The following is a 16461-nucleotide window of genomic DNA, read 5'->3' on the forward strand; positions in this document are numbered from 1 at the left end:
CCTAATTCAAATGGCTTATGACAACTTGTTAACACATTTCATTCTTACACTGAGGCATTTGATGCAGGACTGAGATGCAATCACTCTGTAAATGGATCAATGTTACGCAAAATTTCCATTTCTTTTAGAAAAACAAATGCACTTTCTTTCCCGAGCCATATTAACATGGACTTAGGCAAAGGACCTGTCAAAATCCCACCACAGACTACAGTCCTGTCGCAGTTCAGCAGTCACCTGATCCCAAGGGGCGGGGCAGGCGATCAACGCGCTTGCGCTGAATCGCCGTGGTTTCGTCCTGGGAGCTGTAGTCCGGTGTCTTCGTGTTTGTCGCCAATGAGCAGAAGGGAGCGAACTACAGATCCCGGTGTGCACGGCGGCGGGCTCCGGGGGGGCCGGGCTTGGAAGTTGTCCTTCCCCACCACCTAACCACTCCCGCCCCCCCCCCCCTCACTCCTCCCAACTTGAGGGAAAAAGTGAGTGAGTGAGAGTGAAGGAGGAGGAAGCGTCTCCTTGGTTGTACCGGTCACTTCTCCGGTGTCTGTTCGGTGTGAAGCCTCCTCGGTTCCCTGTCGCCCCTCCCCGACATGGAGCGCTGGAAGGGACGCGTGGCTCTGGTAACCGGGGCGTCGGTGGGGATCGGTGCGGCCATCGCCCGGACTCTGGTTCAGCACGGCATGACGGTGGTGGGCTGTGCCCGGAGTGTGGACAAAATCGAGGTAGGAATCGGGGAGATGGGGTTGGGATCAATCTGTGTGTGGGTGTGAAGGGGGCTGGTGGAGTACGGAGACACACACACACACACACACACACACACTAGGCAGGCCCTGGGTGCTGAGCCTCCTCTTAACCTGCCCTTCCCTCCCCTCCGCCTTCTTCTTTCAAAATTAAAAGACAACATTGAGCCGCAGCTCGACACCATCGTCTGTTATCCAGATAAATGTCACTTTGCAACCATCTTGGCTGAAAAGAAAATTGCCCCCTTGCGCGCAGCGGAAAACTCGGGTTTTTGCCAGCCCCCACCGCTTTCTCCTCGGGGATACAAAAAAAGCAGCTGTTTATCTCCACGAACCTTCCGAATCCCTCAACGAAACTAAAACAGAAAACTTACAGCCGGTATTCTCCCCGGACCCTTTTTACCGTCGCCGACTGTATCTCTCGTCAGGCTTAAGGCAGTCGGTCACCAACCTTGCTTTTGTTTAAAACTGTACTGTTTTGTGGTGGGCTAGATTTGTAGGAGAGGCAAATCCTGGTGTGTTTTCTCTCTTTCTCCCCCGCCCCCCGAAATAAACTGGAAGTTTGACTGCTTTTCTTGAATCTGTGGCTTTCATACTTTTCTCGATTAACCTTTCCGTCAGCCCTCCTTCATAGTACCTTGAAACCTCTTGGCTTCAGGTGTTACCTTCATCAGTTTGGATTTTGCCTATTCAATAACTGACCGTGCAGTCTGGAAGTATTCACTGTGTGAGACACCTTTGAAACGTTACCACCTACTGTAAGCACCGTAGAAATGCAATATATTTAGTTTGTACTGGGTGGTATTTCTGCTTGGCAAGATTTATGTAACCCAGCTGTCCGTTTTCAGAAAAGCTTTTAGTTTGCCCTTGAAAGCAGTAGCTTATTCTGCTGCAGTTATCGTTAATAATGTGTAGTCGGTTAAAACGTACTCCGAAGCTACAAATAACAGTCAACGGTTGTAGACAATTGCGACATATCTCTTTGCATTTTTAATTTTGTTTTGTAACTGGTTGTCTCCAGCTGACTTGTTAATGCACGAGTTGCAACACGAAGTGGGCATTGATCACTGCTTTTGTAATAAGTTTATTTTTAATTGCTGTATTCTCCTTTTCGTAAATTATTTTCCCAGTTCGTCCAATGGCTAATCTCAATATGAGGTTACCCTTTTCCCCGGTCCCTTGCAAAACTGAATCTGCAGGTGGGTGCTCAGAAGCATTCCAGCGTGAGTTTGTTCAAGTGCCTCCTGCTTTTCGGTTTGTCTTGATTTTCATACTAAGTGCAGTTTACATTAGGTGAGGAAGCAGTGTCTTGCTACAGTGTTTTCTGTTTAATGCTGTTTAAATTAAAAGTTAAATATTTCCTAACAATAAAAGCTGGAACAGGATACGGGAAGACAACTTTTTAAATTTGAAGCTTCCGCAACTCTAAAATTTAGAGGCCAAAGATTGTTGTATTTTGCTGCTCTATTCTTTGCCTGTTGGTTTTCTGCTAAACACAATCAGAGATACACATTAATAGATAATAAAATGTGAGGCTGGATGAACACAGCAGGCCAAGCAGCATCTCAGGAGCACAAAAGCTGACGTTTCGGGCCTAGACCCTTCATCAGAGAGGGGGTTGGAGAGAGGGAACTGGAATAAATAGGGAGAGAGGGGGAGGCGGACCGAAGATGGAGAGTAAAGAAGATAGGTGGAGGGAGTATAGGTGGGGAGGTAGGGAGGGGATAGGTCAGTCCAGGGAAGACGGACAGGTCAAGGAGGTGGGATGAGGTTAGTAGGTAGATGGGGGTGCGGCTTGGGGTGGGAGGAAGGGATGGGTGAGAGGAAGAACCGGTTAGGGAGGCAGAGACAGGTTGGACTGGTCTTGGGATGCAGTGGGTGGGGGGGGAAGAGCTGGGCTGGTTGTGTGGTGCGGTGGGGGGAGGGGACGAACTGGGCTGGTTTAGGGATGCAGTAGGGGAAGGGGAGATTTTGAAACTGGTGAAGTCCACATTGATACCATATGGCTGCAGGGTTCCCAGGCGGAATATGAGTTGCTGTTCCTGCAACCTTCGGGTGGCATCATTGTGGCAGTGCAGGAGGCCCATGATGGACATGTCATGTAGAGAATGGGAGGGGGAGTGGAAATGGTTTGCGACTGGGAGGTGCAGTTGTTTGTTGCGAACTGAGCGGAGGTGTTCTGCAAAGCGATCTCCAAGCCTCCGCTTGGTTTCCCCAATGTAGAGGAAGCCGCACCGGGTACAATGGATGCAGTATACCACATTGGCAGATGTGCAGGTGAACCTCTGCTTAATGTGGAGTGTCATCTTGGGGCCTGGGATAGGGGTGAGGGAGGAGGTGTGGGGACAAGTGTAGCATTTCCTGCGGTTGCAGGGGAAGGTGCCGGGTGTGGTGGGGTTGGAGGGCAGTGTGGAGCGAACAAGGGAGTCACAGAGAGAGTGGTATCTCCGGAAAGCAGACAGGGGTGGGGATGGAAAAATGTCTTGGGTGGTGGGGTCGGATTGTAAATGGCGGAAGTGTCGGAGGATGATGCGTTGTATCCGGAGGTTGGTAGGGTGGTGTGTGAGAATGAGGGGGATCCTCTTAGGGCGGTTGTGGCGGGGGCGGGGTGTGAGGGATGTGTTGCGGGAAATACGGGAGACGCGGTCAAGGGCGTTCTCGATCACTGTTGGGGGGGGAAGTTGCGGTCCTTAAAGAACTTGGACATCTGGGATGTGCGGGAGTGGAATGTCTTATCGTGGGAGCAGATGCGGCGGAGGCGGAGGAATTGGGAATAGGGGATGGAATTTTTGCAGGAGGGTGGGTGGGAGGAGGTGTATTCTAGGTAGCTGTGGGAGTCGGTGGGCTTGAAATGGACATCAGTTACAAGCTGGTTGCCTGAGATGGAGACTGAGAGGTCCAGGAAGGTGAGGGATGTGCTGGAGATGGTCCAGGTGAACTGAAGGTTGGGGTGGAAGGTGTTGGTGAAGTGGATGAACTGTTCGAGCTCCCCTGGGGAGCAAGAGGCGGCGCCGATACAGTCATCAATGTACCGGAGGAAGAGGTGGGGTTTGGGGCCTGTGTAGGTGCGGAAGAGGAACCGTTCCACGTAACCTACAAAGAAGCAGGCATAGCTGGGGCCCATGCGGACCCCCTTAGTCTGTAGGAATTGGGAGGAGTCAAAAGAGAAGTTGTTGAGGGTGAGGACGAGTTCAGCTAGGCGGATGAGAGTGTCGGTGGAGGGGGACTGGTCAGGCCTGTGGGACAGGAAGAAGCGGAGGGCCTTGAGGCCATCTGCATGCGGAATGCAGGTGTATAGGGAGACATTTTTCCATCCCCACCCCTGTCTGCTTTCCGGAGAGACCACTCTCTCCGTGACTCCCTTGTTCGCTCCACACTGCCCTCCAACCCCACCCCACCTGGCATCTTCCCCTGCAACCGCAGGAAATGCTACACTTGCCCCCACACCACCTTCCTCACCCCTATCCCAGGCCCCAAGATGACATTCCACATTAAGCAGAGGTTCACCTGCACATCTGCCAATGTGGTATACTGCATCCATTGTACCCGGTGCGGCTTCCTCTACATTGGGGAAACCAAGCGGAGGCTTGGAGACCGCTTTGAAGAACACCTCCGCTCAGTTCGCAACAAACAACTGCACCTCCCAGTCGCAAACCATTTCCACTCCCCCTCCCATTCTCTACATGACATGTCCATCATGGGCCTCCTGCACTGCCACAATGATGCCACCCGAAGGTTGCAGGAACAGCAACTCATATTCCGCCTGGGAACCCTGCAGCCTAATGGTATCAATGTGGACTTCGCCAGTTTCAAAATCTCCCCTTCCCCTACTGCATCCCTAAACCAGCCCAGTTCATTCCCCTCCCCCTACTGCACCACACAACCAGCCCAGCTCTTCTCTCTCTCCTCGCTCCCCCCCCCTCCCACTGCATCCCAAAACCAGTCCAACCTGTCTCTTCCTCCCTAACCGGTTCTTCCTCTCACCCATCCCTTCCTCCCACCCCAAGCCGCACCCCCACCTACCTACTAACCTCATCCCACCTCCTTGACCTGTCCGTCTTCCCTGGACTGACCTATCCCCTCCCTACCTCCCCACCTATTCTCTCTCCACCTATCTTCTTTACTCTCCATCTTCGGTCCGCCTCCCCCTCTCTCCCTATTTATTCCAGTTCCCTCTCCCCATCCCCCTCTCTGATGAAGGGTCTAGGCCCGAAACGTCAGCTTTTGTGCTCCTGAGATGCTGCTTGGCCTGCTGTGTTCATCCAGCCTCACATTTTATTATCTTGGAATTCTCCAGCATCTGCAGTTCCCATTATCAGAGATACACATTGATATTTTAATCCACAATTGCAGTAAGCTAGTGCTTAGAATTGGTCTTGTCGTTTGCTTCACTGTTTTTATATTGGATTGAGTTTCAGAGAAAGAGATGGAAGTCTGAGGCAAAAAAATGAATTCCACCATGGAGTAAGTAGCTGAGTAGGACAAGTCTTGCATATACACTAGTTAAGTTCAGGTGCTCCTGCATGGAACGCGTTTGAGAAGTATTGCCCAATTTAATATTTCAAGAGTATGTATAGTCAGAAATGTACCATTCTTGGTGTTCTGGCAGTGGGTGGTGCCCAGACTCTGCTCAACACTACACTCCATGAACAGATAGGGATTGGATGCAAAAAGTAGCATGTTTCTGCAAGTTGACGTGGTAAGGATGATGGAACCAAGTACTGCCTAGATAATCCTCCCAAGATTGTGATATTTCCTCTGCTGGTCCTTAGGTGTGTTCATGCTGTAGTAGGGCAGCCATTCCAGATGCAACATGCAATTAAAATCTTATCAAATTCATACCTCAAGTCTTATGAAAACCTCGGTGGCCACGGGTTCCAACCTGAAAAAGAATCCCTTATCTCCACTCACTGTTTCCTGCCCATGAGCCATGTCTCTTTCCATGCCAATATACTGCCTTTAACACTGAAATCTGTTACTGAGTCATACAGCATGGACACAGACCCTTCAGTCCAACCAGTTCATGCTGATGATAATCCCAAACTAAACTAGTCCCACCTGTCTGCGCATGGCCCATATCCCTCTAAACATTTCTAATTCATGTTCTTATTCAAATGTGTTTTAAATGTTTTAACTGTACCTGCATCTACCACTTCCTCTGGAAGCTCATTCCCCCCATGAACCTCTGTGTAAAAACAAGAAGCTGCCCCTCATGTCTTTTTTAATCATTCTCCTCTCACCTTAAAAATATGCGCCCTAGTCTTGAAATCCCTCAACTGTTCTATAAGATCGCCTCTCAACCTCCTGTGCTCCAGTGGAAAAAGGCCCAGCCTCTCCATTATAACTCATGACCTCCATCCCTGGCAACTTCCTGGTAAATCATTTGTCCTCTCCAGCTTAATATCCTTCCTAAAACAGGGTGACCAGAATGGGACACAACACTCTAGAAGAGGCCTCATCAATGTCCTGTACCACCTCAACATAACATCCCAAATTCTGTTCGTAAAGGTCTGAGCAATGAAGGCAAGCGTGCTAAATGCCTTCTCAACCACCCTGTCTACATGTGAGACAAACTTCAAAGAATTATGTAATTGAACCCATGGGCCTCTGTTCGACAACACTACCCAGGGGTCTACCAATAATTATATAAGTCTTGCCTTTGTTTTACCAAAATGTAATACCTTGCATTTATCTGAATTAAATTCCATCTGTCAATCCTGAGCCCATTGACCCAGTTGATCAAATTCTTTGTAATCTTAGATAATCTTCTTCACTATCTGCAATACCACAATTTTTAATGTCATCTGCAGACTTGCTAACCATCCCTTCTATATTCTTATCTAGATAATTTTACATTTAATGACAAACAAAGTGGACCCAGCACCAATCCCAGTGTAATGCTGCTTGTAACAGACCTCCAGTCCAATAAACAAACCTCTGCCACCACTGTCTCCTGCTGTTGAGCCAGTTTTGTGTCCAATTAGCAAGCTGACACTGAATTCCATGTAATCTAGCTTTACTAATCAGTCAACCATGTGGAACCTTGTCAAAGGGTTTACCAAAGTCCATGTAAACAACGTTTACCGCTCTAGCCTCATCAGTCTTTTTGGTCAGTTTCTCAAAAAATGTCATTTGAGTTTGAGTTTCCCTTGCGCAAAACCATACTGACTATCCCCAATAATTCCTTGCTTCTCCAAATGGGTATAAATCCATCTTTTAGAATTATCCTCCAATTTACCTACCACTAATGTCGGACTCACTGCAGATGCTGGAAATCTTAAATAAAACCAGAAAGTGAGGGAGAAATTTGGCAGCCAAGCAGCTTCTGTAGAGAGAAAAACAGTTGATATTTTGTCAAGTGACCCTCTGCCAGAACTGAAAGCAGCTAGGACAGGGATTGAGATCGACAAAAGTAATCCTGAAAATTAATTCATTGTATTTGGGTTAAATTCTTGGACCACTACATTCTAGAACCAACCGGGAAGCTATGTATAACAAATAATGAAACAGGAATAATCAATAACCTCTTGGCAAAGGAACTGTTGGATATTGGCAGTTATTACATGATAGATTTCATCTTCAGTTTGAAGGAGGAAAAGTATAAGTGACCAATGTGTTAAACCTAAATAAGAGTAATTGAAAGGATATGGAGACTGAGATTATTAAAATCAACTAGGGAAACTAGGTTGAAATGTGTACTGTAGCGATGCAGTGGCAGACTTTTAAGGAGATATTAAATAACTTTCAGCAATGATTTATCTCTGAGAATGAAAGATTTTTGAAAAGGAGATATCGTCCCATAGCTGGATAACAAACTAGTGGAGAGTATCAAACTGAAAGAAAGAAGTGCTGTTGAATCTGCAAAGTTTGGTGTGAGCCAGAAAATTCATCAAATTTTAAGAAACAGTAAATGATCTCCATCTAAAAGAGAGATGATAAATTGGAATGAGTGAAAAGTATCTGATAATTTTAAAGCAGTAAAAATTTCTGTGAACACTTAAATTGGAAAAGAGTAACTAAAGCTAATGTTGATCCACTAGAGAGTATTTAGCCTATTGACAATTGAAAATTATAAAATAGTGGAGATGTTGAACAGCTTTTTTTTGTCTGTCTTTGCTAGGACTTTAGAAAACTTTCTGAAGATGCATGAAAGCCGAGAAGTAAGCATGAAGGAAGAATTTGAGCCACTCGCCAACAGTAGGGAAAAGGTGCTGGGAAAGCGTAGGCTGACATTCTGACAAGATCCCAAGATGAAGTTGCCTGTTGCTTAGATCTTAAAAGAAGTTGTTGCCGAGTTAGATGCATTTGTCCTAATCTTCCAGAATTACTTAGATCCTGGAAGGACCCTGCAAATTGGCAAATAATGTCATATTTTCTTTTAAGAAAAGGCAAAAACAGAAAATTATAATCCTCTTAACTGTTGTAAGTATTAGAATCCATTAGTAAGGATCTTGTAGAAGGAAGCTTAAAAAAAATCATACAATGATTATGCAGGGTCAACATGGCTTTGTGAAAAGGAGATGGTGGTTAAATACTTTGAAGAAGTAATGTTGGCTAGAGGGGAATCAATAGCTATGGTTCATTTGGATTTTCAAAAGCTGCATAGTTGCCACATTGAAGTTAACTGCTAAGGGCACAGGGTTTACGAAGTAACATTAGCATGACTAAAGTATTAATTAGCTAACAAGCAGAGACGAGGGATAAATGGATCTTTTTTCGATTGATAAGCTGTAACTAGTTGAGTGCCATAGAGATAAATGATCAAAATATTTACAATCCACATCAATACGATGAATGAAGCAAATACATGGAAGCTAACTTTGATAGAGGTAGAGAGAAATACTTTGTCAAGAGTTGGTCTTCAAAGGGGAGTAGACTGGTTAAGTAAAGAAGCAAAAGTTTGGTAGATTCAGTGTAGTGTTGCAAAGTGTGAGCAAAATATAAGAATAAGAAAGTTTTACTGCAACCAAACTGGGTATTGTTGAGACCACTTTTGCACCATGTATTGTTTGATCTCTTTTATGAATAAAGATATGATTGTTTTGGATGCAGCTCAGAGAAGGTTCACTTGGCTCATGTGTGGGATGAAGGACTTTCTTGTGAAGAAATGTTGAACAGGCTGGGCCTATAATCCACTGACGTTTAGAAAAATGAGGCAATTGTATTGAACTATATACGATATTAGAGGGACTTGATAGAGTGGGTACCAGGAGAATGTTTCCTCTTGTAGGAGATGGTTGAACTCTGGAATAGGGTTTGAGAATGAGGTTTTGCTTTTAAATCAGCTGAGGAGCATGTTTTGCTTGGAGGATTATAAGAATGTGGAATTCTTTCCCTAGAAGTTGAGATTGGTCATTACATTTATTCAAGGCAGAGTTAGTTACACTTTCGCTGGATGGGAGTTTCAGATTATGGGGGTCAAATAGCAAAGTGATGTCGAGACTATAATCAGATCAGCTATGATCTTATTGAATAATGGAGCAGGCTCTGTGGGCTTAATTCTGTTCCTAAGATTTGTCCATGTCTGCCTAACATTCACTGTGGGTTTTCATGTGAAAGATGACCGTGTTCATATGCTACTTAAAGGCAACAAGTACCTTTTGGGAGCGAAAATCTTATGGAGAATGAAGTAAACAAACTAAGTTTATAACTTTCCACAAAAATCATCTCCATATATATGACTGTCACAATATTCTAGTTTATCAAAACAGCATTATTCTGCTTTGCCATAAAATTCCTTATCCAATGTAAAATGTTTTCCAGTGTTGTATTGTAATTTAAAACAAATATTGATTCAGCCAAACGTAAACATGTTTTATGTGGGAAGCTTAGTCATATTGAGCATGTTCATGACAGTGATTGATACATTTCTAGATACTAATAACAATGAGGGCTATTGTGGTGAAATGGCATTGAGGTGTATGATCTAGGATGGCTGTGCAGGTTCAAGGGACTGAATGACCTGTTCTAGCTCCTGTATTCCTAATGTATGAAACATTAATTGTCAGAAGTTTGAAAGTCCTGTTGGAAACACAGTTACTTACTAAACTGAGAATTTTATATGATTAGATTGTAGAGGGTTGGTTAGCTTAGTTGGCTGGATGGTGATAGTGACACCAAAGCGTGGGACATTTCCACACTGGCTGAGATTACCAAAAAGGAGAGTCCTTCTCGATCTCCATTCTTAACTGAGAATTTGTGACCCTTGGCTTGTTGCTGATGCAAAAATGGGTAAGAAAGCAAGTTAAAGAAGATGCAGAGACTACAAAGAGATACAGATAGGGGGAATAATTGGCAGATGGTAGATAATGTGCAGAAAATATGAAAATCGTTTTCGTGAACAGCTGTTGTACAGAGGGAGCTGAGTGTCCATGCACATGAATCCCAAACGTAGCGTGCAAGTTTAACAGTTAACAAGGAGCAAAAATTTAATAGTGGCCTTTTTATAGCAAGGAGGATGGAGTATAAAAGGAGGGATGCATTCCTCTATCTGGGCATTGGTGAGACCATTGATGTACAGTGTGAAGTTTGGTCTCCTTACAAAAAGGAGGATATGCATTCTTTGGAGCCAGTTCAGTGCAAGTTTGCTAGCTAACTTCTGGCAGAAGGCCTTTTTTCCTTAGCTGCAAAGTTTGATTGTGGTTCTGTACTGACCTGTTTTAAATTCTAATGAGAGTCTTATTGAAAGGTTGTGGGTGTTTGGTAATGAGGTAATGTCGTCTAGAGAGAATCGAACTAGGGGCCACAGTTTTAAAAATAAGGCTCTTCTATTTAAGATGCAATCATTAGTATATGGAATTCTTCTCCACAGAGTAGTGAACACTGGCAAATGTACATATTCAAGGCTGAATTCGACAGATTTTGATTGCAGTGTGATGATATGAAGGACATTCAGGACAGTGGAGTTAAAGCCCCAATCTGATCTGCCGCAATCTTATCGAATGTTTGCTAGGTCAGTTGGCCTGCTTCTGTTCCTGCTTCCATGACCTCAATACCTGGATCTGCTGGAACTTCCAAAAAGACTGGATGGCCAGCAAGGCATGACTATTTCTAGTCATAAGTATCCTGCTACAGAAGTGAATGATAAAGGTGTTGCTTACCTATGGCATGCTTCTTGAAACTTCCACAGAGGACTGTTAACTTTAAAATAAAAGCTGAATCTGCATATTTCAACATGTTACTCCAGTCAGTGAATGGAGTATGTATCTGATCTAATACTAGAGACAATTTCATTTAGCCAGTAGTTCTGAAAGTGTGAGATAATAAAGTGTAGAGCTGGATGAACACTGCAGGCCAAGCAGCATCAGACAAGCAGGAAAGCTGACATTTTGGGTCTGGGCCCTACTTCGGAATTGAGAAAATCAGTTCTCAAAATGTCTTTTTCAATATATTCTGCAAATTGAGGTGATGTAGGAATATTGACTTTGGTGCATGATTGAGACTGTCTAATTGAGATTTTGTTGTAAGTTTCTTTTAGTGTGTATAGTTAAATGGATTAGTATGTGATTGCACACTTCAGTCCTTTTGCAGGATATTAAAAGGTGACATACGTTTACAGTTTATAGATAAATCTGCTCAACAGCTATACAAATCTATTTTATTGCTCAGTTTTCTCTGTGACATTACCTGTATCAGTTTCTTTCGTTCTTTCATGCACTTGTGCGTTTACTGTAGTGCCTGACACTTTTGAATAATCTGAACTCAAATAGGAATTCAATGTTCGAATTTCTGACACAGGAATTCCATTGATTCTGTCTTTAGAATACTGATCGGCATAACTGCACTAATTGTTAACATCTTCCAACCTCTGCATATGCCTTGGGTATCTGCTTAAAGTTGGCAGTTTTAAAATAGATTAAATTTATCTTTTCATTTGGCACTTGCACTGTTGCATTTTTAGTGAATCCTCAAATATTATGTTTGGTTGTCAAACACTTGCTGTTTTTGTTTTTAGGGATTTGGCACAATGTCTACTAAGAATGTCTCACTGGAAGTACGCCACTTTTATGCTTACATTTAATGTCCCTTTGGCAAAAAACTGAATGTTGAAAAAGTTAGGATGTGCCAGTATACCACTAGCGTTTGAAATTGGAGCATTGGGACATTATAGCTATTGTTTGGATGTGATAAACTGATTAGAATTGGAAAAAAGCTCTGATTTTTGACTGAAGGAAATCATGAAATTATCCATCTCCTTAAATTACAACTCATGGCTGGCAGGGTGAAAAGTGGCCATGTGGTAATCGTGATAATCCTTGATCATGAAGACAGACCATTTCTTTCTAGGTGACATCATATCTTCTAAATTGACACTATTAAAAACATGTGGAAAGTGCAGAATTTTTTGAATTCCTGTCTGTAAGGAACCATCTTTCTGGTGGCTAGGAGTGGCGAGGCCTGCCCTGGCCAGGCTGCAGTTCAAGACTCACATTCATATGCCAACATTTCAAAGAAAACTAAGTTAGCGTATTCATTTAATGTTGTTTTGTATCTACTTAATGGACATCCTTTCTAATGTGACTAGACTTTTCAGTCTTGCCACAGTAGATGATAATATTAAATGCATATTTTTGGGAAGCCTTGACCCTTCAAAATAAACATGAACATAAAATCAGATATTTGAAGATTCTCTAAAATTGTATCATGCCTAAAGCATGATTGGACTATAAATTGGAAGAGAATGTTAGGAGAACAGATAGAGATTTTTAAAATTGACAAATCTTGATATGGTGCAAGTCTTGTAGGCTAATGGTAGATATTGTGTTTTGAGATTGAGTTTGTATAAATAGAAAGGGAAATTTAAATAACTTTTCCACAGAATGTTTTTGCGTATTGAATGCTTTGTCACGAGTGACTATTAAGATACTGATTATAATGTAAAAGAATAGTTACCGGAAAGAATATAGGTGAACCATGTTGAACATTGTGTTGCATGCAAGGATTTCACCCCCAGCCTGTCCCTTTTTCAGTCTGCTAGCTGCATGGATCCTATGTGAAGTGAAGCAAAATATGTATTGACCGCTTTTATCGAAGAGATTGTGGTTGTGGATCTGTTGTATGAAATTTTCCTAATTCAGGTGTGTCTGGCAATTTGGCACCCCAGTTATATTGTGGAAGTCTACCCGAAAAAATGGTTATCTTCAAATATTGAAATTGCAGACGCATTAGCTTAGACCCTTGTATTCTAACTCCATTTACTTTTGATCCGAAAAGTAAGAATACAAAAACGTATTGAAATAGCTTTCATTAGCAATGATATTTTAGGACGGATGCAAAGTCTGCAGCTCACTCCTTTTGAGACTAGGGTACTAAAGCTAGGTGATCATTGTCTCCCTTAGCTAAGGTTAGACAGTTGTATTTTTATGCTGCTTTCATTTTCAAAAATGTTGGGACTATTTAAAGGAAATATTTTTTTGGATGGGTTGACCTGTCAAGCTGATATGAAATGCTATCTATTGAAATGACGAGCAGGAAACTACAACCTTCCCACCCCTCCCGTCCCTACCATACTCCATATCCTGTGTGCCTGAATGTAACTCTCTTTATTGCACCAAGTTACGTTTTAGTAGTGAACAAAGGCATTTGAAAGTCCAAAGGTTCAAGTTGCTTAGTTTAATTTAATAGTGATAAAACAGGCAATGCAACCTTTGGCTATGCGGTATTGGCAGGCTACAGTAACTAATTCAATATACATATTCAGTGCCACAATTTACTTCCTAAAATTCTACGTTTTTGCTTCAGAAACAAATGCTTCCAGAATGTAACCTCATGGAAAGCAATATTTCTAAGTACATTGTTTCCTTGTCCATCAAAGCTGATCTTTGCCACCATGGTGTCACCAGATCTCATAAAGAATCTGAACGGTGTGACCATTTTGTTAAAAGTGGATTTTCTGGTTGAAATGGATGGTTTCTCTTATGTAGTAGCTCGATGATGGTGAAATTGTCCCTTTTGAGAGGAAGGATGAATTACAATGTCATTATAATACGCTGCATGTTGAATATTTCAGCATTTACTTAAATTAGATAAGTCACATAAAATTTTTTTTGGCTGTTTTTGGTAGACAGAATATTGGAACAATTTAGCTCTGAAGTAGAATAATATTGAACTTGAAATGTTAACTCTGTTTCTCTTTCCTCTGAAAACAATTTTTGATTTTACTGCTAAGTGGCAAACACTAATTTTAGAATTGCACTCTTGCTCAAAGGAAATTGCTTCATTACATCTATCTGACTGAGTAGCAGTATCATTTTAAAGACCTTGAACGCGCCTCAACCATCTAAACTCAAGGAAGTAAAAGCCAAGTTTAAACAACTCTATCAATAAGTTGACCCTCTTCAGGCTTTAATATTGCCAAGTCAAATGAATAATGAGCCCCCTAACTAAGGCCAATTTATCCATCTTTCCCAAACTGCATGCAGTATTCCAGAGAAGGTCTGACCAAGGCTGTTTACACCAGAGGCATTAGTGCATGTACATGAGGATATTCAGTCTGCAATTTTGAGAGAAGCACAGCTCTTCAAGAACCACAATTAAGCCATTCAAAGACAGAATTAGAGCTACAACGGTCATACTGCCATTGTGAAATATAAAATGAAAGGACTGTTTTATTTAAAATCATTTCAGGCATTAAAAATTGAAGTTAATGGGCCTAGATGGGTAAAATAGTTATCTTAATCAAGTTGTGACATTTGTTTAATTCCTCAATTTTTTTGTAGTATTTTAAATATTTTTAGTAGAATTCTTGTGTAATTTTTCTTTGAATTCAGAACAAAAATATTGCCAAAATAGGTAGAGGTGAACATAGGGTTGATGCCAAATCCCAATAACAATCTTTCCTTTCATAGCAACCCTAGTTTAGAGACTTTGGTTATTATTTATTCTGGAATAAAGAATAGGTGCTGCACACGGAATGTTGAATGGAAGCATTCCGTATACATCTGTCTGTATCCTTTTTAAGTTTTGTTGAAATTGGTTCATGAATAATCACTTTGCCTGTGAAAAGTAATTGTCTTTTATGTGATTTCTGCACTTTAATCTTCCGGTCAGTATCTAGAGATAATGACAGCAATATTGTTGGCTGAGCTTCCATAGGCATTCTTGATTTGGCTCTTCAAGTGAATTTGAAGTGAGCAAAGGTTGGCAAAGAGTCTGATTTTTTTTAAAAGAAATAACGTGTTTCTGGAAAATGGGATAGCACAGGTTAAGGTTGTATCAGTGATAATGCGAACTGCAGATGCTGGAGAATCCAAGATAATAAAATGTGAGGCTGGATGAACACAGCAGGCCCAGCAGCATCTCAGGAGCACAAAAGCTGATGTTTCGGGCCTAGACCCTTCTTCAGAGAGGGGGATGGGTTGAGAGTTCTGGAATAAATAGGGAGAGAGGGGGAGGCGGACCAAAGATGGAGAGAAAAGAAGATAGGTGGAGAGGAGAGTATAGGTGGGGACGGGATAGGTCAGTCCAGGGAAGACGGACAGGTCAAGGAGGTGGGATGAGGTTAGTAGGTAGGTGCGGCTTGGGGTGGGAGGAAGGGATGGGTGAGAGGAAGAACAGGTTAGGGAAGCAGAGACAGGTTGGACTGGTTTTGGGATGCAGTGGGGGGAGGGGAAGAGCTGGGCTGGTTTTGGGATGTGGTAGGGGAAGGGGCGGTTTTGAAGCTGGCGAAGTCCACATGGTATCATTCCCCTTCCCCTACCACATCCCAAAACCAGCCCAGTTCATCCCCTCCCCCCACTGCACCACACAACCAGCCCAGCTCTTCCCCCTCCCCCCCACTGCACCACACAACCAGCCCAGCTCTTCCCCTCCCTCCACTGCATCCCAAAACCAGTCCAACCTGTCTCTGCTTCCCTAACCTGTTCTTCCTCTCACCCATCCCTTCCTCCCACCCCAAGCCGCACCTCCGTCTCCTACCTACTAACCTCATCCCACCTCCTTGATCTGTCCGTCTTCCCTGGACTGACCTATCCCCTCCCTACCTCCCTACCTATACTCTCCTCTCCACCTATCTTCTTTTCTCTCCATCTTCGGTCCGCCTCCCCCTCTCTCCCTATTTATTCCAGAACTCTCACCCCATCCCCCTCTCTGATGAAGGGTCTAGGCCCGAAACATCAGCTTTTGTGCTCCTGAGATGCAGCTGGGCCTGCTGTGTTCATCCAGCCTCCCATTTTATTATCAAGCACAGGTTTAGGGTTTTTTTAAAGTTTGGCTATGCTGCGAAATAGCAAGTGTGCTTTTTGTTTTCAGTGTCAAGCTGAAACACTTAAATCACATTGGCTGCTAGAAAAAGTTCTCTTTCTGAAATTTTTTATTTTCTACTTAACACTCCTACACTTTTTGCCAAAACGGCACTTTTGAATGTATATGATTACTGTCTGTCTGCATGTCTGGACTGTGACTGAAAATTTTTGTGTATTTAGCAAAGAGCTAGATTTTGAATTCTCTTGGAAAGGTGATGGCAAGCAGTTGTCTTACACAGATACTGCCCATTTGGTGTAAGTACATCCACACTGCTATTAACGGAATCCAAACTTTTGAACAAACAGTGGTGAAGTTTCAAGTAGTGCCCAGAAGGGGTCGCCTGGTTGCGGTAGACCGAGAGCATGGACTCAGCTGGTCTTTGGCTGCAGTGCCTGGAGCAGGCAATCCTGGCTGTGGGCCTCTGCGGAGACCTGTCAAAAGACCTGCAACTGTGTTTGTTAACCCCTTGTACAGAAGATGAATT

The 16461-nt window shown here is 43.1% G+C and overlaps 1 protein-coding gene across 1 annotated transcript in view; it reads left to right on the top strand.

Annotated features, from left to right (window-relative positions):
- Window positions 1–451: 451 nt before the first annotated feature.
- dhrs11a (dehydrogenase/reductase 11a) overlaps window positions 452–16461 on the top strand; it is an 80044-nt gene continuing 64034 nt past the window's right edge. The window contains exon 1 of the mRNA XM_059655201.1: window positions 452–716. Within this exon, the coding sequence (XP_059511184.1) occupies window positions 585–716 (132 nt within the window). The 5' untranslated portion in view covers window positions 452–584. The remainder of the gene's footprint in view (window positions 717–16461) is intronic.

This window comes from Stegostoma tigrinum, chromosome 27 (assembly GCF_030684315.1).
Source record: "Stegostoma tigrinum isolate sSteTig4 chromosome 27, sSteTig4.hap1, whole genome shotgun sequence".
NCBI lineage: Eukaryota > Metazoa > Chordata > Chondrichthyes > Orectolobiformes > Stegostomatidae > Stegostoma > Stegostoma tigrinum.